The 27,244-nt window shown below is 37.4% G+C and overlaps 1 protein-coding gene across 2 annotated transcripts; it reads left to right on the top strand.

The window, feature by feature from the left end:
• The first annotated feature begins 2,111 nt into the window (after positions 1-2,111).
• Positions 2,112-22,916, top strand: ITPK4 (inositol 1,3,4-trisphosphate 5/6-kinase 4). 2 transcript variants are annotated; one of them, XM_028246998.2, is made up of 13 exons: positions 2,134-2,406; positions 9,652-9,687; positions 11,051-11,249; positions 14,671-14,765; positions 15,801-15,869; positions 16,245-16,447; positions 17,853-18,006; positions 18,190-18,303; positions 19,777-19,839; positions 21,051-21,196; positions 21,306-21,441; positions 22,548-22,724; positions 22,847-22,916. In XM_028246998.2, exons 1-12 carry the CDS (start codon positions 2,263-2,265, stop codon positions 22,680-22,682), a joined length of 1,494 nt encoding a protein of 497 aa, XP_028102799.2. In that variant the 5' UTR covers positions 2,134-2,262; the 3' UTR covers positions 22,683-22,724; positions 22,847-22,916. The 2 variants fall into 2 exon arrangements, with proteins under 2 accessions (XP_028102797.2, XP_028102799.2); XM_028246996.2 differs by having other exon boundaries at positions 2,112-2,406; positions 22,548-22,916.
• Positions 22,917-27,244: the final 4,328 nt, after the last annotated feature.

Here is a 27,244-nt window from a genome sequence, read left to right as displayed (position 1 = left end):
AGAGTATAAAATTGGTCCGTGGCCCATGGACGGCCAAAAGCCCACCGCGGCCCGGGCGCGGGCTCGGCCCGGCCCGTTGACCATGTGAATATTCACATTGACATGTTAACATTTACATTGATAATAGTATAAAATTGGCCAGCGTCCTGTGGGCGGCCAAAAGCCTGCCCGCGGCCCGGAGCGGGCTCGGCCCGGGCCGTTGACAATGTAAATATTCACATTGACATGTTAACATTCACATTGATAGGAGTGTAAAATTAGTCCGCGCCCCGTGGCTGCCCGAAACCCGCCCACGGCCCGGGGCGGGCCTGGCCTGTTGACAATGTGAATATTCACATTGACATGTTAATATTCACATTGATAAGAGTATAAAATTGGCCCGCGCCCCGTAGCTGCCCAAAACCCGCCCACGGCCCGTAGGCAACCCGGGGCGGGCCCGGCCTGGCCTGTTGGCAATGTGAATATTCACATTGACATGTTAACATTCACATTGATAAGAGTATAAAATTGGTCCGTGTCCCGTGGCTGTCCGAAACCCGCCCACAGCCCGTGGGCGGCTCGGGGCGGGCCCGGCCCAGCCTGTTGACAATGTGAATATTCACATTGACATGTTAACATTTACATTGATAAGAGTATAAAATTGACCTGCGGCCCATGGGCGGCCAAAAGCCTGCCCGCAGCCCTAGGCGGGCTCGGTCCGGCCCATTGACAATGTGAATATTCATATTGGCAATGTGAATATTCACATTGACATGTTAACATTTACATTGATAGAGTGTAAAATTGGCCCGTAGCCCGTGGGCGCCCCGAAGCCCGACCGCAGCCCGAGGCAGGCTTGGCTCGACCCGTGACAATGTGAATATTCATATTGAAATGTTAACATTAACATTGATATGAGTGTAAAATTTGCCCGCGGCCCAGGGCACGCCCGGCCCGACCCGTTGACAATGTGAATATTTACATTGACATGTTAACATACACATTGATAGGAATATAGAATTGGCCGGCCGCCCGTGGGCTGCTCGAAGCCCGCCCACAGCCCGGGGCAGGCTTGTTTGGATCCGGGCCCGAGCATGTCCGAGACCCTAGGCTAGGGCCTAGGCCATCACTTTGAAGCTCGGACCGGCCCATCGACCCGCTTAAGGCCCATTCAAGGCTCGGTCCGAGGCCCAGCTCGCCTAAGGCATAATGTCTTTTTTTGTGAAAAATAATAAAATTTTGATAGAAAAAATTAAAAATAATTAAAAAAAAATGGCCAGGCCTACCCAAGCCCGGCCTAAGCTCGAGCCTAGGCCTAGGCCCACCGGCCCGACCCGAGGCTGTTATCTTCGGGTCGCGGGCCAATTTTACACTCCTATCAATGTGAATGTTAATATGTCAATGTGAATATTCACATTGTCGCGGGCCGGGCCGGGCTCGTCCCGCCCTGGGCAGCAGGCGGGCTTCGGGCCGTCCACGGGGCGCAGGCTAATTTTACACTCCTATCTATGTGAATGTTAATATGTCAATGTGAATATTCACATTGTCACGGGCCGGGTCGGGCTCGCCCCGGGCCGTCCCCGGGCTTCAGGCCACCCATGGGATGTGAGTCAATTTTACACTCTTATCAATGTGAATGTTAACATATCAATGTGAGTATTCACATTATCAACGGGCGGGCTTCGAGCAGCCCACAGACCGCGGGCCAATTTTACAGTCCTATCAATGTGAATGTTAATATGTCAATGTGAATATTCACATTGTTACGGGCCGGACTGGGCTCGCCCCGGGTCGCTGGCTAATTTTATACTCCTATTAGTGTGAATGTTAACATGTCAATGTGAATATTCACATTGTACATGGCCCGGGCCCCTACACATTGACAATACGAACATTCACATTGACGATGTGAACATTCACATTAGGAGTATTTTGGTAATTATGTCATCCATAGGACTTATTGAAATATAAAAAAATAATATGAACTAAATAGAACATAAGTAGATGAAAAATATATTTTGATCTTTTTATCTCAAATAAGATATAATAAAATAATTAAAAAGAATATGAATTAAATGAAATATAAGTAATTAAAGATGGATTTATGGAAAAAAAAGCTCCCTTTCTAAAATATCAAACAAAACATAGCATTCCGGTGAAATACATGCCCACCGTTTTGAACGAATTTGGGAAAACCGGATTAGGGTGAGAGAGAGAGAGAGAGAGAGAGAGTCACTATTATTGTATTACTATTGTGTTTGCGTATTTTGTAAGCGAAATTCAATGGGTAGTGGTGGTGGTGTTGGCGGGATTCTACTGGACGGCTCAGCTCTGTTGGCCGCCGTCGACGACGAACATGGAGGTGCGTCTCTCGGTCCTGGAGCTGACCATCTTCTCCGGAAGCTTCGTTATTCCAACATCCCTACGGTATTCTCATTGTCTCTTCACTCATTGTCTCTCTCTCTGTACATGTTTATATATCTCTACATATACCTGTATGTTCAATGTGTGTTTGTGTCTCTGTATATTGTGATGATATGTACAAATTTAATTCTCAGAAATGTATCTCTAACTACCACAATTGAATTGTTCTTCCATGAATTGAATTGCTTTCAAACCTAACCATGTTCTGTCGGACTGAGACCAATGTCACTATCTACAATTTATTTCTCGAAGATTATTATTAGTCTTCACTCATTTTCTTTAAGTTGGATGGTTCCAAATCCAATAAATCATACATGTTATTAGAGCTAGGTTTTGAGTGACCTTGCGGGTCAAATATACATGCAACCAATCCACATATGCGGTAGAGACTTGTCTCATGTTAGCCACTCAAGTTTGGTTAATATATTGTCAGAACTCCTTTATCTAAGGCTAATTCATTTGGAGTAAGATGCCTGCAATATGTAACAAATTTGAAAACCCATATATGATCCTAATTAGTCAATCCAAAATCAGGTATTCAAAAGAGGGAGCATTTGTAATGTAACAACAGAACAAAGCAACAAACTCTTTGTCAGTCAATTTAGCAAAAATTGATTTTCTATCAAAATAATTTTCAAGAAAGAAAACACATCAAAGCACACAAATCATATATTTACCGTGAGTTAAACATCAATATCTTTCTTCAACCGACCAAGCTCCTCTCAATTGAAGGTGAAAACCATAGACCCAAAAAAATAAAAAAAAAATACAAATACATTTGCCCTTTTCATAATTTTTGTATGCATGCAGAAGAAGATAAAGGGTAAAAGGCAGAATTGAAAGTGAGATACAATGGTGGAAGAAGTGCAGGATGTGGGTGGGCAGTGGGAGTTTTTTTATTAAAAAAAAATTACAGAATAAGGTCACGACTGCTCTTGTGGGCATTTTGGGAAATTAAAAAAAAACAAAGTGACAAAAGTGTGAGCATTATGTAATAGAATAGATAATTTTTAAGTTGTTGTTTTGAGGTGTTAATTTAGCTTCTTTTCTTTTTGGGTGCTTTATGACGTTTTTTTTTTTTATTTTTTATTTATTTACATATATATTTTTGGATTTTTACAATTTTTTTTCTGCATTTTTTATTTCAAATTCGAATTTATCGTTTCTTCTATGTAATAGGCTAAACAAGTGGAATTTATCATTTCTTTTAATGTTTTGGGTGTTTTTTCAGTTTACTTTTATTTTTGGGGTTCTAATTTTGAAGAAGTTGTTTTTAGATAATTCTCCTCTTTTCTTTTTTTTTTGTTTTGTTTTTTTGAGGTTTTGTTTGTGTTGTTTTTTTTTTTTTTCAGCTGTTAAGTAGTAGTAGGTTTTTTTTTTTTTTTTTTCTTCGCGCGTGTGCATGCACGTGCACTGTTTTTTTTGTTTTCTTAGTTGTTTTATGAGTTTCTTTATAGAGTTTCAATTTTTAAATTGTTGTATTCAGCTGTTAATGCAGTTGTTTTTTTTTTTTTTTAAATTGTTTTTTGGGTGTTTGCTTTTTTTTTTTGTTATAATTTTTAAGTTGTTTTCAAGTGTTAATGCAACTATTCTGTCTTATTTTTTTGGGTGATTTATGAGGGAATTTTTTGGTTTTTATTTTTACTTTTTTTGCATGTATTTTTTATTCTAGGCTAAGAAAGTGGAATTTAACTCAGTCCCCCCCCCCCCCCCCCCCCGTTCTTGTTTTTTGGGTGTTTTATGAGGTTTTGTTTGTGTTCTAATTTTCACCATTTTTCCAGCTGTTAATTAAGTTTTTTTTTGTTGTTGCTATTTTATGTTTTTTTAGTTGTTTTATGAATTTTTTCCCAGTTGTTTTATGATTTTCTTTTTAATATTCTAATTTTGTAAATTGTTGTATTCAACTGATAATAATATGCTTTTTTTATTTTTTATTTTTATTGGTGTTTGTGTGTTTTTCAGTTTTTTTGGTTATAATTTTTAAGTTGTAGATGTGTATTCAGCTATTTTTTAATATATGTTTTTTTGGGTGTTTTTTTATTTATTTTTTTGGTTATAATTTTTATATTTTTTTTGGATGTACTTTTTATTCCAATTCAAATTTATCATTTCTTCTATGTAGTAGGCTAAGCAAGTGAAATTTATCATTTCTTCTAATGTTTTTGGTGTTTTATGAGTTTTATGTTTTTTGGGCAGTTCTAATTTTGAAGTTGTTGTTTTCGTACCTTAATTCACATGCTTCTTTTTTTTATTTTTGTTGTGTGGTTATTTTCTGTGTGTGTGTGTTTTGGATTTTTTTGAGGTTTTGTTTGTGTTGTAATTTTTAATGCAATTGTTCTCTCTCTCTCTCTCTCTCTCCTTTTTCTTTTGTGGGCTGATTTTTGAGTTTTTTTTTGGGTGTTTTAATTTATATATGTAGAAATTTAATGTATAAAGAGAAATAGAGAATTGTATTATTGATTGATATTGATATGTTACAATGATTCCTATATATAGAAGAGTAGGTGGTAGTAGGTGGTAGGTGGAGTAGGTGAAGTGGAGGTGGTAGTGGTGTAGTGGGTTAGGTTTAGTGGAGTAGGTGAGGTGGTAGTGGTGTAGTGGGTTAGGTTTAGTGGAGTAGGTGAAGTGGAGGTGATAGTGGTGTAGGTTTAGTGGAGTAGGTTTAAGTGGGTGAAGTAGGTGGAGAGTAGGTGGATTTTAACAGCCCCCTGCAAACTCAAGGGGGATAGGAACTAACCAACTTGAGTTTGGAGAGAGTAACAAAACAAGAAAATACATAAAAATAAAAGAGAATAAGAGACACTGTATGGTCGTGTCAGACCATTGGTGAAGACACTGGATGGTGGTGTCATAACGTTGTAGAGGACACTGTATGGGGGTGTCATAACCATGTAGAGGACACTGTATGGTGGTGTCATAACGGTGTAGAGGACACTGGATGGCGGTGTCAGACCGATGTAGAAGACAGTTTATGGGGTCATGTCGGACCGTTGTAGCAGACAATGTTGTGACAGTTGTGGTGACAGTTTACGGAGTCTTGCTGGACCCTTGTAGAAACTAACCGGAATCAATGTCGGGACAGTTTACAGAGTCTTGTCGGACCCATGAAGGAGCTAACCGGAATCAATGTCGGGACAGTTTACAGAGTCTTGTCGGACCCTTGTAGAAACTAACCGGAATCAATGTCGGGACATTTTACAGAGTCTTGTCGGACCCATGAAGGAGCTAACCGGAATCAATGTCGGGACAGTTTACAGAGTCTTGTCGGACCCCTAAAAAGTCGCACCCTCAAAAGGTGTGCCCAATCTTTCAAAAGGCGTGCCATCAAAAAGCGTGCCCAATCCATAAAAAGGTGTGCCGGACAGATGTAGTAGGACAGTTTACGAGGTCATGCCGGACCGTTGTAGAAGACACTATATGAGTGTGTATATAGGCTGCCCAAAAGAGATACATGTAGATATATATATCGAGCCCTCAAAAATCGCGCCCTCAAAAGGCGCGCCCACTTTATCAAAAGATGTGCCCGACAGAAATCATCGAGCGGCGAGCCATCAAAAGGCGCGCCAGACACGCGGCGATGCACGTGACCGACAGAACGCGTGTCGGCCTCTTCGTCAGGGTCTTTATAAAGCGAAGCGGAGGCTGAGGCTTGGAAGTATAACAAACCAGTTGAAACCTCTGCATTCTCAGAGAGCTTGTCTCGAAGAGCTGCAAATCTTGAAACACTCTGTAACCAACCCTGTCTGATAGTACCAATCGGTAATCGCTGCTTCTCTGAAACACTCAGCAACCCAAAAAACATGGCCTCTTCTTCCCGTTCAGCTACCCAGAACATGGCCTCTTCTTCCCGTGGTCTGCTCACTCTCTTTCCCGACCTCAACGAGACAACAGGAGAGATACCTGGTGCGGTGGCCCGTGAACCTCAACCAAACACCTCTGGTTTTGCTCCGTTGAACTTTCCGATGCGGTCGGTGGAGCAAAAAATGGCAGTGCAAACGGATATTGAAGCTAATCAGTATACATTGAAGTCCTGTGTTGAAACTATGACTGCGGTCACAAACTTGTCGAACCGGCTGCAGAGTAGGACAAATGAGGTGCAGCAGTTAAACGCCCAACTGGCTCTGCTCCAACGCATGTATAAGGATGCGCGAGCAGAGATAAGTGTGCTAAAGGCAGAAAACAAGGAACTGAAGCGGAAGGCCACCGTTATGTTCCGATTTGGAGGGCCGCCATATACTGTAGTGGAGGAGCAGGGAGGAGGCAACTTGCTTGGTGGTCTAGGAAGCATGGAGGCTGGGCAGTCACGGGACAATCAAGAGAAAAGCAAGAAGAAGAGGCCCGCAGCAGAGTAGAGAAGAAAAATCCCACTGTGGGTGCGGTTGTTTTGTTTTTTGTTGGTTTGTTTTTTTTTTTTTTTTTTTTTGATGTAAAATGGTAATCGGGGTGAGTCCCGATATGAATAAAGCAAGTGTGTTTGGCAAACTCGAATGGTAGGTGTGGTAATGCAGAAAAATCAACTGGAATGAATTTTTTTTTTTTTTTTTTTTTTTTTTTTTTGGTGAAAATAATAATAATAATAATAATAATATTGGTATCATGGAGTGGGCGGTGGTACAAAAATATTGTGTAGAAAAAGGTGGGAAATGTGATGATTTCTGTCCCTTCGCACAAAAACAGTACCACTAAAAGATGTTGTGGCTGCAAAGCCTGAAAAACTCAATGCATTAGTGGTTGATGGCGGAGACAATTGGAGTGTGGGACAGAGACAGCTTCTGTGCTTGGGGAGAGTCATGCTGAAACACAGCAAGATTCTGTTTATGGACGAAGCAACGGCTTCTGTCGACTCCCAGACCGATGCTGTCATTCAGAAAATCATTCGCGAGGACTTTGTGTCGTGTACAATAATCAGCATAGCTCACAGAATACCCACAGTTATGGACTGTGACAAAGTGATGGTTATGGATGCTGGATGGGCAAGGGAATATGAAGCCCCATCTCAGTCGCTCGAGAGGCCTTCGTTATTAGCCCAGCAATACTCAGATTACTATGCATTTAGAGGCCATGAGGTGTACCAAACACCATTCAAGGAGGGGAAGAAAAGAGGGTCTGAGAAGCTTGATCAGAAGCAGGTTGACCATAGGAAGTCCATTGATGCATTTGGACAGAGGACTTCACAGTATAGAGGTGTCACAAGGCATAGATGGACCGGTAGATATGAAGCCCATCTATGGGACAACAGTTGTAAGAAAGTTGGAAGAGGCAGGAAAGTGAAGGTATGTGTACAAAATTCCAGCGGGCAGCGAAGGCAAGGTTGCCGGCCGGCTGCCCGCCGGTGAGAAAACAAAATACGGGCCTAAATCTTATGGCTCTGATACCATGTAGAAATTTAATGTATAAAGAGAAATAGAGAATTGTATTATTGATTGATATTGATATGTTACAATGATTCCTATATATAGAAGAGTAGGTGGTAGTAGGTGGTAGGTGGAGTAGGTGAAGTGGAGGTGGTAGTGGTGTAGTGGGTTAGGTTTAGTGGAGTAGGTGAGGTGGTAGTGGTGTAGTGGGTTAGGTTTAGTGGAGTAGGTGAAGTGGAGGTGATAGTGGTGTAGGTTTAGTGGAGTAGGTTTAAGTGGGTGAAGTAGGTGGAGAGTAGGTGGATATATTGCATGTATTTCTTATTCCAGGCAAAGCAAGTGGAATTTGTCATTTCTTCTTATGTTTTGGGTGTTTTGTGAGCGTTTTTTTTTGTTTTGGCACTATGAGCCTTTTAGTCTTTTAGTTTGTACTTTTACTTAAATGGCAGGAAATAAAGTGAACTCAAGCCATGAAGTAATCTTCCATGTTTTACTGAAAACATCGAATCGGTTGTTTCCTTGTTTATTGTTTCTCGAGTAGCTAACAATATGTATAGTGGGCAACGTGGGGTAGACTATTATTTTTACGGTGGTGTCCTTGTAGTAACTGAAAGGAAAAATTATATGTGTGGAAATTAGATAATTGGTATGCCTATTTTGGGAATAAAAATTTGGTGACAAGAGGTTCTAAAATGATAGCATCTAGAGAAAAGTTAATTGCAAGAGGCTGCCCAACTAGGGTTTATTCATGATGCTTTGTATACTCGAAAGTTTTGTGCCGATGTTTCCCTTTCTGAGCTGACTGAAATTGAAATGAGATTTTTGATTTGTGGATATAATTTGTGGTTTTCCCTGGTTTTTAATTCATCCAAATTAAAATTTGCCTTTAATCTAATTATCTTGCTGATAACAGTTCACACCACCAGACCAACTCAGTAAAACACTTCTGTCGCCTGCCAATATGAGACCAACTCAGTGAAGTAACAGAATTTCTTTGTAACCTGTTCAGTTTTGAAATAGAAAATTGAACTATCCCTGAAAAGTTTTCAATTCTTGTGGTAATTTACATTTTGATAGATTCAAGGCTCAACTTTGAACTCTTTAGTGTCATTTGTTAACCTAATGTAAATGGGAATCATGTCTTTTTAATCATCTTATGGTTGCATTTCACCAATTTTGTGTACCTCCGTAACTAATAATACCTTTTTTTTCGCTTCATTTAAGTAATTTTGCTGAATACTTTGCTGGAAACTTAATAAGTTTATGTCCTAATTGCAAATCCCTCATCAATTGTGATTGAGATTCTGTGTGTATGCTGAACTGTAGAGCAATTTTGTTAACCTATGACTTTTAATTTCATCAGTAGTTCAAATGGGATCGATGGTTTATGTTTATAACATGAAGTTTTTCTTTCTCAGGAAGGTCAGTTTGTGGCAATTTTAGTGGCAGAATAATGCTTTGATTTCAGAAAGCATGATTTTATATTTTCTTTTCCTGCCCATAGGCAAGCATAATTTTATTTTTTTTGATAGGTGAAAGTCAGTTGTTAGTTGTTAGTTGTTAGATTAGCACCCTGGGGAAGTTGAACCCCCAACTCACCCTTGCAAGCACCTAAGTACTGCACCCATGCCACTAGGCCACAAGGCCAGTGACTCCTCTTCTAGACTACAAATTGATTAATAAAGTATCAAATTTGTATATTTTTCTTTTAAAGTCGTAGACAGTTAGTACTGAAGTTGGCCCAGCGAGAAATGAATAAATAAATGAATGCAGTGCATTGCTCCTTCATTTATCTTTTAAACTCTGGATTATTTTTGCTTATGATTCATGACTTAATTTTCCTTTCGTTTTGTTTTTGATACTATCAACCTGTGTCGTGTACCTGTGTTTGTAGGGAATATCTTATGGACCGGGCCTTTCAGCTCATGAGGTGATTTTCTATTGTGCTGCTTATGTTGTGTGAACTACTCTGTCTGGGAATAATGTATATTGCTGTTGTGCTGCTTCTATTTTCTTTTTATTGATTACGAGATGAAGTGACATGTAATGGAGTCAAACTTGAAGCTTCCATGTTATCTGTTCTCTGATATCAGAAGTTTCAGTTTTATTTTTTTCCCATCATAATGTTTGTAGTTTGCAATGGTAAACAATTGAAATGGGCACGTGTACAACTGTACATACATAAGTATACAAACAGAAGAAAAGTTATACATGTTTGTTACATTTGTATGAACATGTGCATTATGTAGGGTTGTACTTTAGCTTAGAAGGCTTTGTCTGAGCGCAGTAGGGATACTCTAGCTTAGAAGGCTTTGTTTGAGTGCAATAGGGTTAGAGTATCCGTTTTAGAATACCATGGACAAGAATAAGTTATCTTTGATAGAGAAGTAGTGCGGTAGAAGGAACGGAGCCTTGAGTACCCCTAACCTTGCTTTGGGTACCCCTTGTGTATGCCGTCTTGGTATTCCTTAATCACACAAATGCTAAAGAGAAATTTTCCATTTCTTTCATCCCTCTCAGTTGCATGGGCTAGGAACTCTTCATTCTCCTTTGTCAACATTTTTTCACAACCATAAAAATGTTAATTTTAATGGGATCTTTTTTTATTTGCACTTATGGCTTGGATGTCCGAACCTAGCTTGATGACAAATGCTATCCTCCCCCAGCCTTGTGATTGTGGGTTCAAGTCATGGAATCGGCCTCTCCAGAAAAAGTAGGGGCAAGACTTTCTTTCTATTACCTCTCCCAGTCTTTGCTCTAGGTGGGAGGCCTTGTACACTAGGTACAACCATTTACACTTCTTGTCCTCCCATCTGGCAGAGACCTGTAACCAGAATTTATTTGTTTTTTGGATTGTGCAAATTGGTTGTTTATAATTTTTACATATGGACTTCCCATTATTCTTGTGTTCCTGATGCTGAGACTGATTTTTGCTGGCCATTAACAACATGATTTGACGTGTTCAAGGGCAGCTTGATGGTCGTGTTGGGTGATTTTTTAATTTTTTTCCCCTCATACCAGCACACTGGTTTTTCTTCATACTTCCAACGGTGGATTCCATGAAATTCTGTTTTTGTTCTCTCTTTCTGCAACCTAAAGTGCTGTGCATCCATTTTTGAGGCTATTCATGTCTTTTTGATTTTTGGTCTTTCTAATCTGATATGATATGACCGAGTATCATGTTGAATCCTGAAGTTGTCATTATCATTCATCTAACAATTGAAACTACCCTCTGATGTACACTTATTTTTATTGGTGATGTAATTTTTGACAATGGTATCTGCTTGTTATAGGTTAGTCTTCTCGAAAGTATTGCAAAGCTACACTCATTTGATTTCTTTACCATGAACACATCTTTTATTGATGACACTGTCAATGAGATAGCACTTGCTTGGCCTGAAAGTAGAGGGAGGTTTTTGCATGTAGTTTCTGATTGCAACAAGGATGTGGCTCTTAAACTAAGCAATCACGGTTGGCTGATCATCATTCTAAGTAAGTACCTCTATACGTCTATATTCCCTTCTAGTAAATTATTCTTAAGCCCTATTTGGTAGGGCTTATTTTCAACTTATTTCAACTTTTAGCTTAATTTAAGCTATTTTGGTGTATTTGGTTCAGCTTAATAATACAGATTATAGCTTTTGGTAAGCCAAAAATCAGCTTTTTCTTTGAGTGGGAGAGGAGACGCTTTTTCTTTTAGCTTAATCGCGCAATTGCCATTTGAGGGGCAAAATGACTTAAATGCCCCTCACAATTTCAAATTATTACAAGTGTGCCATGTATATAAACCAAAACACGATCATTTATGTCTCTCATATGAACTAGAGAGGCGATTTACGGCGAATGGAGGCGATTTCTGGTGAAGTGAGATGATTTTTGGTTCTCTCTCTCTCTCTCTCTCTCTCTCTCTCTCTCTCTCCAGTGCTCTCCCTCTCTCTCACACTCACTAACTAGAGCTCTCTTCTGTCTCTCTCTCTTCGCGATCGAGCTTCCGTGTCTGTGATCTGAGGGGCGAAACCCTAACCATTGCGATATGAAATCCTAGAGTCACGATTGACTGCGTGACGATCGACGGTAACGATTAACCGTCCGTCGTCATCCCCCATCGCCGTTGTGCCTTTGACGGTGATGATCAATGATCAACTATGAAGTACGGATACTTCAAATAGAAAGACGTATTCGTATCGTATCTGTATCGGATATCGATACTCTGTGGATACTTACGGATACGTATCAGATACTTATTAAAAGTATCGGATACTTCTTAATTAATTTTTCATTAATTTTGAAGTATCAGATACTTAGTTTTGAAGTATCGGATGCTCTAAGTCACATATTATCGGATACTTCTTAATTAATTTTGAAGTATCAAATGCTCCAAGACACATATTACTCTTTTTACGAAATTAGAATTGTATCATTTCTAGTATAACTTCATAATATAATATAATTGTGAGGATAAATAGAATATTTTTACAATACTTTGCTTAGTTTTTTTATAAAAATAACATAGTAAGCTAAAGTAATAGAATTCATCAAATTGACATATCTTCATTATATCATGTATGTCCCCTATAATTATATAGAAGTAAGGATTAATAAGATAATATAACAATAGTAAAATCAAATATCAATAAATAAATAAGCAAATAAACTTGCATACAATATTTTTGACTAGTGCAAAAGGAAAAAACATTGGGTCAAGTTGTGGATTGTTTTGATATTATAATATCAACATATTAGACTTGATATTGAAATGAGATATTTGTATGACCTATTGAAAATTTAAAAACTAAACTAGCTACTGCCTTAAATTACTTAATTCTTAAAGATCAGTATTTTGCATTATAAAGTTACTGTGATTTTTTAACATTCTTGTGCTTATGTGTAACTCACTACTAATAATTTTTTTATTTTTTTATTTTTTACAAACGTATCCTAGTCGTACCCTTATCTTATTTTTTTAGATTTTGCTGTATCGCCGTATCCGTATCGTATCATATCGTATCGTATATGTACCTCGTATCCATATCCATGCTTTCTAGACGATCAACGTCGTAGCAACCCATTGCTGCTTTCGCCATCGTGTCGCCATTGCTGAGTTTCTCTCTCTCTCTCTCTCTCTCTCTCTCTCACGATCTGAAACCACATCACGATTTGAAAATGGTGAGGATGATGATGACGATGACGATCGACGGCGTGACGATCTTGAAGACCACCGGCGGTGGCTAGGGTTTTGCAATTTATATCCATTAAATAAATTGCACAATTTATTTCACAATTAATATTGATATAAATTTATTTCAATTAAATAAATTTTATTAAAAGAATTTTATATTGATATAAAATTCTTTGGTGTTGTAATAAATAAATAAAAAACAATTGTTGCTAATTGATATTAATAAAAAAAAAATGAAATAACTTTTATTAAATGAAATAAAAAAAATGAAATAAATTTAGCCGTTAATGAAATAAATTTTATATTAATTGATACTGATTAATAATTTTAGTATTAATTGATGCTAATTAAGCCATTAATTTACACTAATTAATTGATAATGAAAAAATGAAATAATTTTATACTAATTGATACTGTTAATGAAAATAATAATCTTTGTAATACTAATTATATTAATTTTTATTAATGAAATAATTTTTTTAAAATTAAAATTAAAAAAAATGACAAAATAATTATTTTTATATCATATAAGGGCAAAAAGAACAATTACACAACAAAAAGTTATTTTACTGCTTATCAACCAAACACTACTTTGCTATTTAAATCCATAATTCCACAGTTGCACCAGGTTAATAACTTATGTTCACAGCTATAAGTTATAAGTTATAATTTATAATCACTTTTCCACTGCTCTACCAAATGGGGCCTTAAATAACCAAGAGGAATCCTTAGGGGGTGTTTGGGAAGAAGGCTTTTTAGTTTTTTTGGCTAAAATAGCACTAAAAGACCAAATAGGCTAAAATAGCCAATAAGACAAAATGTTACATCAAACTCATAATCATTTCACTTTTTCTCTCACACATATCGCAACCAACTACAAAAAAATTCAATCATCTTTCCAAACACACAAAATTTAGCCTACTAAAATAGTCAAAAACTAAAATGGCCTGCTAAAATAGCAACTTCCCAGATGCCCACTAAATGCTAGCACATTTAAGTTGAGCCTTGCAGAGCAAATTGAGAACTTATTAATGTAACTATCTCACTTGCAAAGATAGATGATGAGCCACATGTTGATTCCATCCCAAAGGTCTGTTCTGTTGGATGCTTTTGTGTTATGTTTGGATTTCTGTACTTTCAAGTTCTTAGATTTATTTTAGGGATGTGCCATCTCTTATGATCTAATGCCTACAATCATTTTGTTGGTGTTGATTAAAACCTTTTTATCTCAATTCTTTTTCATAAGAAGTTGAACTTGAGAGGTAATTCTATTCTAAGTGAATTTATAGACACAACACTGGTGTAATGATGTACTTGTTGCACATGCACAAGTACCAATCTGCCATAGAATGGAGCTTTCTTGGGATTGCACCTATTAAGTTCTTGACCTGCCTGGGTGATCATAGCTTGGTTTGTGAAACATGCGGCTTCTATCTGTAAAAAAACGTATGCCTGAATTCATATAATTGGCCTTCTTTTATTTTTTTAATATGCAAGATCTCCCGGGCAAGGATTAGCTGATGGTATGCATTATTCCCTTCCATTCATTAAATGCTACTTTTATATCTTGTTCCAGCTGTATTGCTTATTCTGTGGTGGATTTCATATGTTATATTGCCTCCAATTATACCCTAATTTGTTGGGAAAAACATGACAGGGCTTTCTTGAGTCCTTGACTTAGGTAAGCATTTGAAGTTTAATTCTATACTAAAACTACTTCTCCTTTCCTTTCAGACATTGAAGGTGGTGGTTCAAGTGAGAATTCAAGCATGATTTATATTCACAAACTAGAGGAGTTGCCTTTAACTGTTTTTCACTTGAATAGAAAGGTTGTTAATTGTTATTCTTGATCTCATACTTCGATATCGGGATGTGAATAGTCGTCAAATAAAAAATTGTATCGTGAATCGAATCCTACTTTTGAGAATCCTGAATGGAATCACTTTAACTAAACTACAGCCTCCTCTACTGCGCCACTGCCTGACCCTTCAACTAAAATACATCGTAGTCCCTATCATCCTTGATTCCTCTGTTAATCGCCACGCATTTCATCTTCTTCTATACCCCTACTATTATCCTTTAAATCCACCTCTACTGAATCCCTAAACTCCCCTCAAGAACTCTTTTTTCTCCTCATAGTCATCCACCTTAAAAAGCTGCCATTTGCCTCAATCTTCGTCTGATCACTAACCACCCATTTAATTTTCACTGGAACCCTCCACTTAGTATCCAAATGCTCCCCATCTCCATAATCACCACCATCTGCTCAACCTATGCCTGCTTTACCGTCTTCCATCTCAACAAGGCCCCGCCATCTATTACCTGTTCAACTGACTCACCTACAGTTTCCAAATCCAGATTATCCCTTAAACCCATAGTCCTCGTCTCTGCCTCACCGTCAACCTCTTCCAAAAATGGTCTCTTTTCCTCAAGACATCTACTAACATCTCCCTCTTCATTACACTAAAAGGACAAGATTCCCCAGAATGAACACTACTGCTTTCATGAAATAGGGTTGATGTTTGAAAGCCCAAAGGAGATAGGTTGACCTTGGGCTTAGTGGAAAGTTTTCTATTGGTTATTGGTGTGCAAGATGCTACATGTATAAATTAGTGACAGAAGGACAAGGTTGAATACCAAGTGGTTTATGCAAGAGTTTTTCTTCACTTCCAAAACTATTTAGGGTCTTTTTCTTGTATATCATGACATATCCTCTTACATAGAATCGGTTTTTTAAAAAAATCATTTTCTTTTTCTACTTTTTTATTGTTTTTGTGATTTAATATGGGATATTGATTCACTTTTTAATGAAAATTTTATTTTTTCCTTTATTTTCAATTTTTTTCTACTACATACTCAAACAGGCAATGGGGAATGACAATGTTACGGTTGGTTATATCATGAAGCCTTCTCGTGAAGAAGATTTTGCAAAGGTAAGCACTCAATGTAAAATGAGAGTAGGTGAACATTGTGGGCCCAAGGGTAAAGGGGAAAAAAAAAAGGAAAAAAAATGTTAATGGAATTAAATACAAGATGGTCTTATTAGCATACTATATGCATGCCATTGCTTGATATTGTTTGGTTGAAAAGTCCTGCATGATCCATTATAGCGTCAGAATGCCATACTTTTGTTTTGTACCCTGTGGAAAGTACTTAATTTATTCAATTGTTGTAATTTGTTTGGCCAAGAATGTGATAGATCGATGGAGTACCATGTCACAATTCCATGGCCTTGATTCATTTGTAGATTGGGCTCACGAGTTTATGTTCCTTACACCTTATATTTTTTATATCTTTGATTGTGGCAGAGAGGCTCATTCCCCTTAAATCCTACTCAAAATGGGTTGATTTTTATGCCCATTACATTTGAGCTTCCTTTATCATCTCAATTACAAGAAATTGACATAGTTCTCCATAAGGCAACTGATGAGATTGTCTCCATCGAAATGAGCACTTCCTCGGAATGCTTTGATAAAATTACTTATACAACAGGCATGCACGAATTGGAAAGGTAAGTTTCAAATTCTAGAAAATTATTCTTTATAGATATTGGTGGACAGTAAGATTGACATTTTGATTTCAGGAATGCTGTCATAGCCAATCTGGTAGCATTACTTTCCTTTTGGGAATTATGCCACGACCACGATGGCCGTATGGTGACCCCATGGTTACAATTTGTTTTGGGGCCAAAATGAAACCCAATGTTTTATTGAGAAATTTTTGGATGTTAATATGTCATTTGAATCTTATTAAGCATATCAAAAGTAATGGTAATGTGCAAAGGTATTAGATTACTAGATTTTAATGGCCGATGTCTGGCCTATAGTGAAGTTTTTTTTTTTTTTTTTTTTTTTTTTGGGTGGTCTAGGAGCATTGCTTGGTGCAATGGTAAAAACTCAAGCTGCGGAACACTGGTTCATGCCTGAAAGGAGCCACTCTCGGCTAATAATGCCAAAGGTTAGGTCTAAATCTCCAGTCTTACCCATCCCAACACCCTCAGTTAGTGGGGAATGAACACTGGATAATGTCCTTTGTTCTTTTTTGGGGGTTGCATAGAAATAAATTTGCCGGTGTTTCTGTTAGTTCCCAAAACTTGTTGGCAAGCGTTTTTCTAGTTTCATAGCAGATCCAAATTTTATTTTGAGATTTTGAATTTTGGAAGCTATCAGAATTCAACTTTGTAGAGAACTTTCAAACCTTGGGTTGTATGTACTCGTGCATACTCAGTGTAATGCCATCTAACAGTGAGTGTTCTGTTAGTTTCTTTTAGAGGTGAACAAAATGAATTGTACAGGGCTCTTTTTCTGATATAATTAGTATTACATTCAATTCATCTAGGAAGGAACTAATAGTTTGTCTTTAAATAAAAGAGACAAAATATACAGGGAAACAGACATCAAGGCACAAAACCTTAAAACCAAAAGCACAATTGTAGAAACCTATAGGAGGCATGAAATATGCATGGTCGGTGCTGCATTTTGATCTTTTATGTCAGGGAAATTGAATGTGTGGATTTTATATTAACTAGGAATTTTTTTTTTCTTTTTTCTAAAGTAAATCACTCAGACATGTTAGATATAAATCTTTAGTATCACGTTTACACAACACGTCATCAGCCATGTGTATAACTCACACGAAGGAATCAGAAAAATCCACAATGATTTTGTACTGCTATTGTTTTACTGTATGTTTTTCACTTCTGTTTCTGTGTCTTGTATGTTTTGAGATTTTTGATTGTCCAACCAATAGCTGTCTAACCAGATTAACAAATTTTGTCAACTTCCATGGCAAAATTTGTAGCAGCATTGCCTTACTGTGGTTCAGTTGAAATGATTTTAGGTTTCTGAGAGTCCACTATATAAATTTTACATATGTTTCACTAAGATCCCTTTTACTATGTTTTGCTTCTTGTTCAGGTATATCAAACACAAGTCAGATATATGTATGATTGATCCACTTGATAACATTTATGCTGTATTGGATCGATTAAAAATCCAACAGATTCTGCTTGGTTTGGAAAATCTCAACGTGGAAGGTCGCTGTAAAATTAGGGCCCCCCATTTTCTCAAGGTCTTTTGTTGCCAGCGTGGCTTAAATTTATGCTCAATACTTAATTTCAGAAGTTGATAAAAGCAACCCAGACAATTTATTAATTGTTAATAGTTCTGATGTGCAGAATTGTCTCTTGTAGGGCTACTTTTACAAATCTACTAGCTGTGCCGTTAAGTTGAATTAAGATTGATAACTGTGCAGGTTGACAATTTCAGCGAACCAAATTTGGTGCATAGGCTATTAGAAGCTAAACTAACTCTACCTAGTATTGTGAAACCTCAAGTTGCTTGTGGTGTTGCTGATGCCCACAGCATGGTAATCATTTATTTTATTTCAGCAATTTCTTAGTTCTATATTACAAGATCTGCGTTTTTGTGGTGGCATTGGTTAAAACTAGTTGGATATTTGAAATGGCACAAATATTTTATTTGCTTCACTAGTGAGGATTTCTTTCTAAATCTGATTGAGCTCGTGTACAATTTTTATCTGATTATTTTCAGATCATTAAAATTTTATGCACTTGGTTGCTTAAACAAGGTTTGGCTTTAATATTTTGATAGGTAAAACTCTTGTATTTGGATCAATATATTTGTACTAGGTCTTGAGCAGATTAATATTATTCAACAAGATGCATTTCGACTGTATATATAATACTTGGTACAATGGTAAAAAGGCTTTTTTTTTTTTTTTTATCATACTACCAATAGGAATTGTTCTTCTTTGTTTCCACCCTTTTTTGTCCAGCTGCATGTGCTATGAAATGAGAGGTAGCCCTCTGCCTACTTGGAAATCCCTGTTATTGCTTGATGCCCCTTTACTTGTAAATCCCCCTTATTGATTTTGCATCACGGCCAATCTTTTACAAACATAAGCTCAGCTTTTGATTGCTTGTCCTCTTGTTGAGGATATTTCTAGACATCACCAGGATGCCAAAGCTGTTTCCTGGAGCTAAACAATTGCTAACAACCTTAGGAGGTAAGGACATCATGGGCCTATCAAGAAATCACACAGCATGTGGAATTTGACCACCCAAGTACTAAAGGAGGCATAAAATTTGGAAGGTAACATGTTGTAAGGGCAACATTAGTCCAACAGGGCATAGGTATCTCCGTCTGAAATTAAAGAGACCTTGAAACTTCTGACAAGTATCTTAACTTGATTTCAGCGACCTCTTTAAATTGCCAACTTCGGTGAATGAAAAACATAATATGTTTATTAATAAAAAAAATAAGAAAAAAGAGTCAAATATTACATGAGATATAACCCCGCCCATTTTAGTTTGAAAGGTTCTCTTTTCTCATTTCAAGTTCAAGTTGTTAGTGAATCCTATTTTTATGTTTACTTGTTTTTTAAACTATACACCAGACCCTAGTTATTAGAAAGTGTGACAAATTTCAGGCCTGTCAGCTGGTGCTTGATTTTGTCTTTTTTTTTCTTTGCTTCAGTTGAGTGTGCAATTTGTTTGCCACTAATGTGGGTATTGATGTTTGATGCGCTTCATGCCATTCCAAAAGAAAATATATACTTCCCTTTGACCCAAAAAATCCTCTCCTAATCAGAAAGGGAAAGTTTTCAAATTGCTTTCTGTTTGCTCAGCAAGCACCTAAGCAACCAATTAGCTCAATCGCATGGGGCTTCCCTAGCTACATTTACTATGTTAATCCCTTGGTTTTAATCTCAAGACATCGTTTCTGGTTCTATGTATGCAGGAGATGTTAGCTGTAGCAATATCAAATTCTTGATTCATTTGTTTATTTCTGATAAAAAAATTCTATCTGCAATGGACAGGCAATTGTCTTTAGAGCTGAAGATTTCAATGGTTTGAGTGTTCCCCTTCCAGTTGTTGTGCAGGTGAGCAAGAAATTTCTGCTTTGATGGTGATGATGGTTTAATATAATGTGTTCAGTAGTGGTCTGGTGATTGGTGGCTGAATCACTAACCACAGGATCAAGAGTTGAAGGCTCGTCATTCTCTAAATGGGCCCTTTGTCTTGAACAAATATCACTGCTTTTTTGGTCCACAATGTGTCTGGAAGAGCTACAGTAGAAGTTTGCTTCAATGTAATTAGAAAGGAGAAGATAAAGAAGCAAAACTAAAATCATTTCTTTTTTTCTTTTTCTTTTTTTTGTTTTTTGTCCTGCTACTAGAACTTTTTTATTTGTCATATTTTTTTCTTAGATTGGTAAACTTTTAAACTTTTATTTATGAGTTTCTAATATTCAAATACCTCAATATGTTCAAGTATTTTAAGCATTGAGAATGTATTTACATTAGGCTTTAGGTTTTGTTTCCAAACATTTCCATGTTTCCATTTTTTTCTCATTTTCCTTAATTTTTTTTTTTTGGAAAGGTTCTAAAATGTTTCCAAAATGTTTTTGTTCCCAAGCTAATCAAAACTACATACTGAAACAAATTTTGATCATTGTCTCTTACCTTCCTGAGAGCTAAATTATTCATCCCAATCAATATTGAAGCATACTCTTATTAATGTCTTATTTAATTTATTTGAAGCATATTGTTTGACGAAGCTAGGATGCTGAAAGCTTAATGAGTTATAACAGAAATTATGAACGAATAATTCTTCAAGCTTTACAGTGTAGCTTAAAGGTTTTAGCAGATTTTGATTTATGTGTATGCAGACATTGAACAGATCAAATGTTTTAATTCATTAAAAGTATTTTTTCCCCCATTTTCTTTGTTTGTTGGAGATTGGCCTCTGTAAACTTCTGTTCTGTCTCAAACCCATCCTCCCTATATTTTCTGGTTAGAAAACAGGTAAAACAAGTTTTAACCTGTTATTGTTGTGAAACATGGTCACATTTTTCAGTGCAACTAACATGATGAACAAATTGGAATCCTGTCCCAGGAATTTTGCCTGACACTGCTACGCTGAAAATTTTAATGTATTATGGGTGCTGGCTACAGACACGTGTTTGTGCCTGAGCATAGTTGTCAAAGGTGTCTGTGTATGATATCATACTTGGCATGTTGGGATTTGTGTTATCCCTGACTATCATGGGTCTCTGTTTTGGAATGAATGATGAAAATAACTGGAAATGCAGGAATATGTAGATCACGCTTCTACTCTGTTCAAATTCTATGTCTTGGGCGATAAAGTTTTCCATGCAGTTAAGAAATCTACACCTAATGCAGATAGCTTGATAAAACTGTCTGAGAAAAATGGACTCAAGCCTTTACTCTTTGACAGGTACCATATGCTTGTTTTTCCTTGAGCTTTATTCTCTTGCCTACTCATTTGGTTTTCTTAATTTATGTTTCATAGCACGTCTTGACTACCCCCAATGGTTTATCTGCAGCCTAAAATCTCTACCTACTGCTAAAGAAAAGCAGCTGACGGCTGATCATCAGCAAATCGATCTTGAGCTAGTGACTGATGCTGCATGCTGGCTTAGGAGAATGCTTGACCTTACCATCTTTGGTTTCGATGTTGTTGTGAGTAAACAGTTTATTTTCTTTAAACAACTATTTATAGCAGTTTGAATTTCAGCATAATAAAATCATGAGAAACACTGAGTTAGGTTTTGTGTAAATTATTTTGAATAATAATAATGACTTATGTCATGAAGGACATAGAAAATTTACAGATGAAGAAAATTTTAGAACTGAAAAAGAATGAATGAAAAGGTCAAGAAAAAGACGAAAACTGGTCATATAAAAGGGACAATCAATTACACTATGATATGAACTTTGGACATTGCAAAATCTTTATGTGGTGCTAAAAAATGGTAGTTGATGGAACTTTTAGAGACATTGTTCACCGTGATTCACTTAGATGTGATTCACTTAGATGGTAAGTGACTAGAGCCTTGAGAGGGAGCATGGGAGCCTTAATTGTGAATTATATGCACAATGCAATAGGATTGAAGGGCAATTACAAAGATGTGATTGTTTTACCTTGACCTGTAAATGCCACAATAGTCCTCCCTTGCCTGAGGTCTACTGCTGTGAAAGATAAGATAATTTACACAACAAAGGTGGAAGTAGAGTGTTAATTTTATTATATATTAGGCTTGATCTATTCATTTTTTCCTTTTTTCTTTCAGGTGAAGTGTATATATATATATGGGTCCTTCCTTTTTTCTCTAGTGGATTATCACAAAAACTAACATGAAGCTTGCTATTATATGCTTTACACTTAATTTCCGGATTCTGTAAGTTCTGATTGAATACCAGGCGCTTTATAGTCAAAGAGGTGATAAAATGCAGTAAATCACAGATTATTTTTTATATTTACTTATTTTTGATAAATCAGGTAAATCACAGATTATATCTTGGCAATGCCTTTGTATGTGGTATGAAGTTAAATCAATTACCATCTACAAAAATTTTTTTTTCATCTTACGTTTTACTATGGTATCTCTGTTTTTCAGAAGCATTTAATTACATGCTGATGTCATATGTTGGTGTATGTGTACAAATATACTTTGGGCAACTTGTTCTGAGCATTTATTTGATGGACTATTTGATTGCTTCAGTAAACCCGTCACATCCCTTTTTCCACTCTTATTTTTTTCTGAACCAATATGTGGAATTTTCAGATTCAGGAAAACACGGGCGACCATGTCATTGTGGATGTGAACTACCTCCCATCATTCAAGGAAGTTCCTGATAATGTTGCAATACCTGCCTTTTGGGAAGCTATTCTGAGCAAGTACAAGTCAAAAAAGAGTTAAATAAGCAACACAAACCTCTTCTTTACTCTCATCAGTTTGTGGGTTAGTGAACGAATAAAAGAAAGAAGTCTTTAGTTAAAACATTTGTTTTCGGAATGTAATCTTGAGTTCTGAAGTCAATGAAGCTATTGGAACTCAGTTGATAGATTTTTCTTCTTTTTCAGATATTTGCTGGTTTTTTAGTTTGTTTTGACCTTTTTCTCCCTGCAACAATGCATCACAATTCTGGGCTAATTTACGGGTGATGATGGCATGTTTTCTTACAAAGATTTTATCCTAAATGGATCGAAGAAAGTGAAAGAGAAGTATTCCTTTTCCTTTTCCTTTTCTTTGATCTCTCTCTCTCTCTCCAGTTGACAGAGAAAACAAAACATTGTCCTTTTTAGAATTGTTAATAATCCTATAATATGTTGATATGCATAAAACTCTCCAGTGTAGTTTATTACATTTGATGGAATGAAGTGAGGGTGAGAGAGAGAGAGAGATGGATGCATCTGTGTCTATATTATTTATCTTCTATCTATTAGAAAAGCCTTGGTGGTGATAAATATGTTTTGAGATCTCATATCCTAGAAAATGACTCCACCTCTAAGTACTTTCTCATTATCTATCAGTATTTCCTCATTGTCTATCTTGGCAATAATTTAGGGTTTTTTTTTTTTTTTTTTTAACTTTAATAATGTGAATTCTTTGGTTGAATGCATGATTTCATTTGAGAGTTTTCAACGAAGTGTGTTCAACCCGTGACTTCAACTTAGGATTTTTCATTGATATCGTTGGCTGAAACCATAATTTCTCTATGGACTTGTACTATGTGAAACGAAGTTATTTTGGTAGGTTATTTGATGCAGTTTTTTTTTTTTAAACTTGAAGGATGATAATTACAAAAAAAAAGAAAAAAGGAAGCTAAAAGCATTATTTCCAGAGCAAGGGCAAAAGCAACTTTACGAGGCAATGGCAATTGTCATATTAATAAGAGGGGGAGTGTTTTTTAGAAATAGTGATAACTTCATTAACAAGAAAGATACACAATTCATTGAAAGGAGTAGACACCAAACAGCGGGAGTTTTTTTTAGAAATAGTGATAACTTCATTAACAAGAAAGAAGCACAATTCATTGAAAGGAAAAGACACCAAACAACGGCGTAAGACTAAAATAAAACACTATCAAACTCACAAATTGCAAAAACAATGAGGGCCACGAAAATGCAAAGAAGAGTTTCCATCGACATTTATAAGCACCTGCATAGTGGACACATTACAATAAAAGACCATATCTCAAAGGTTAAGTCACCAATGGAGCACGTTGCTTGAGGGGGACTCAAAAAAGACCTAAGCAACTCGGAAAAGGCTTAGGTCTATCTAGCTATCTTCGATAGCATTCTCTCTTTTTCATTTTTTGTAATCATTGTCTTGAAAGGATTGATTAGCACCCAGTGTAAAGCAAATGTTGATTTTAGACTGGCACGCTTGGATTCTCTTAGAACCACCCTCATCGTATGACATTACTCGCTTCACATAACATTTGGACAACTTATTGACTTGCACAAGAGAACATAAGACAAATGGATCTGGCCTTGGGACATCCCCGATAGGCTAGCAAGTTTGCCCATCCAAAACAACCTTTGGGCTACGAGATTTAGAAGAGTTACGAGTAGAACTTATCTTTGGGTTGGATTGAAGGGTAACTCCTTTGGGATTACTTAAATTTTCATGATGCTAAATACCCATGTCAGCCTCCATAGTTTGGTAAATCTGGTTCACTTGAATCTTAGCAACCGACAAACTAGGGCGGTGGAAAAATTCAATTTTGTTGCCAGTTTTTAGAGTCTCATGTAACCTAGAATCAATGAGAAGAGAATGTCTTCCAATGGTCACTTGTTTTTTCTTACTCCTAGGTACTTTGTGTAGACACCCCATTTTTGACCGACCTTAAGACTCAGACGTCACCGATTGAGCGCTTGGTGATGTTGCATAATGTGCTTGTTCAGAAGCTTCAGAGTTGCGGCCGTGAGCCCTGCCTCTGGACTTCCGAACCCTCTTCTGTGCCTTGTCTCGGTTTGCGAACCAGACTCGGTTTTCTCGGTTTCTTTTCCTGAGGGGAGGGAGAGGTCTAGTAGACCATCTCTCAATGTCCGTAGGCTACATTTGGTGGCCGTAGGCCATTTTGCCCTTTTCGGAGCCCGATTTCCGGTTTTCCGGGACCGTCAGGCCGTGTGCCTCGGTTCGGGACCGCCTAACCATCTCCGTTTGCTCTGATTTTTGGCATACTTCCTATTTGCTCCCTTTTGAGGGACACTAGGGTCCCGGAAACCCACTTCGTGGTCGAATGCCACTTTCAGTGCTTAACAGCCCATTTTCGGGACCTCGAACTGCGTGTTTTGGCCCCGGAACATTCGTTTTGCAATGGTTTTCGTTCATTTTTGGCAGGTACCTCTGTTTTATCACAGGGAAGGTCACTGAAGGGTGGGAGGCCAGCAATTGTTGCAGCAACCAGTTATCTCTCCTCCGGAGCCTCCCGGCGCCCGTTTTCCCAACTTCCGGGCTAATGTTGAACACCTTGGAGTTAGTGTTGCCAACTTTCGACCACATATCTGTGATCTACACACTTGGGAGGACCCTAAAAGTTCATGGCCGGCCACTATTTTTGATCAATCGGCCACTTCTCCTAACCGAGACCTTTTCTTGAGGGAGCTTGACTCTTTTGGACCTTTTTTTTAGCTTCTCCAAGAAGCTTGACCTCTTTTAGCTTCTCCAAGAAGCTTGACCCCTTTTTTTAGCTTCTCCAAGAAGCTTGACCTCTTTTAGCTTCTCCAAGAAGCTTGACCCCTTTTTTTAGCTTCTCCAAGAAGCTTGACCTTTTTGTTTAGCTTCTCCAAGAAGCTTGAACCTTTTGACCCTTTTTTTAAAACTTCTCCAAGAAGCTTGACCCTTTTGAACCTTTTTGTTTAGCTTCTCCAAGAAGCTTGAACCTTTTGACCCTTTTGGCTAGCTTCTCCAAGAAGCTTGAACCTCTTGACCCTTTTTGCCTAGCTTCTCCAAGAAGCTTGGCCCTTTTGCTCCAAGCTTCTAAGAGAAGCTTGGCCCTTTTGGTCAAAGCTTCCAAGAGAAGCTTTGCCCCTTTGGTTTCTCTATATAAAGAGAACCTCTCCTCCCCTTTAGGAGGTTAGAAAATTGGTTCTTCAAGCCTCAAGAGACAAATCCTCCTCCATCTCTCTCATTTTCCTAAAAAGCTTCAAGTACTACACCACCATTTACACTACAACACCAAGCTCTACCACCACCACTCCATTCCAAGAGCAAGGAGAGGAATTCCAGAAGCTAAGAGGCAACAAAGTTGGCCCAAGAAGCAACAAAAGAATTGATCTTCAAGGGTAAGTCCACTTTCTCTCTTTTGAGCTCATTTTTTGCAACATTTCTTAGCCTTTCTTTCTTGTACATTTGAGCTCCGACCAAAACTGTAAAGATCATTATTTTGAGCTCATTTTCATGTCTCATTAAGGGCTCAACCCTGTTTGAGCCCTCCATGTTGCACTTGCTTCAATGTCCTCCTTAAATACCGTTTTCTTGCATGCTTTGGAAGCCCATTATGCTTCCATTTTTGGACGATTTGCAGGCCTAGAGATAGTCTTATTGTGACCTTCTTAACATGTTTCATTAAGGGTCTTTGGCCATTTGTGGAATATTTTGCATACCTCATGTTATAGCCACTTTTGAGCCTAATTTTGCATTGCATTTCTAGCATGTTTGTATTCTGTTTTGGCTGTTTTACAGTTCTGGAAATATGCTTATTTTTGGTCCCTCTTCAATGTTGTAGAAGGGAATTTTTCAGTTTGAGCATTGCATATACCACTTGCCTCTTTGGCTACCTTTTGGTTCGTTTTCTTGCGTGTTTAGTTAGCCTACCATGCTTTTGTTTTCGGCCATTTTACAGGCCTAGAGATAGTCTTATTTTGATCTATACTTCATGTTTCATTAACACTTTTTTTCTGTTTGGTGATTATTTTGTATACTTCATGTTATAGCACCTTTTGAGCTTTGTTTTGCATCACATTTTTAGCATATTTGTATACTGATTTTGAGGCTGCCATATACTGTAAATGTTCATATTTTTGGTCCCTCTTCAGTGTTGTAGAAGGAAATTTTTCAGTTTGGGTTTTGCTTATACCACTTGCTTCATTACCCCTCTTTTGCCCCCTTTTCTTGCATACTATTTTTCCCTTACCTATGCTTGCTGTTTGGCCATGTTTATAACTGTGAAAGTGCATCTTTTGGGACTGTCTAGCTTTTGTCTTTGCATTGCATGTCCATATTGTGCATGTTTAGCATAGCTATAGGTCATTTCGGGTGCCTAATGTTGCATTTCGGGACATTTCCTTGCATTTCATGTCATTTCGCCTCATCCTGGGGCTGTTTTCCCCTTGTTTTGTTGCTGGAATTCCATTAGCATGCTTGCATATCATTTTTGCCATGTTGCATCACATTTTATCATTGCCTCGGTTTGCGTGCCCGTGTGCACGCATTTCGAGGCACCTCATTTTTATCCGACGGCATCCTATGTG

The sequence above is a fragment of the Camellia sinensis genome, chromosome 6 (assembly GCF_055761805.1).
Source record: "Camellia sinensis isolate YWXY chromosome 6, ASM5576180v1, whole genome shotgun sequence".
NCBI classification, from domain to species: domain Eukaryota; kingdom Viridiplantae; phylum Streptophyta; class Magnoliopsida; order Ericales; family Theaceae; genus Camellia; species Camellia sinensis.
Note: the sequence above shows the minus strand (reverse complement) of the source record. Positions and strands in the feature narration are given on the sequence as shown.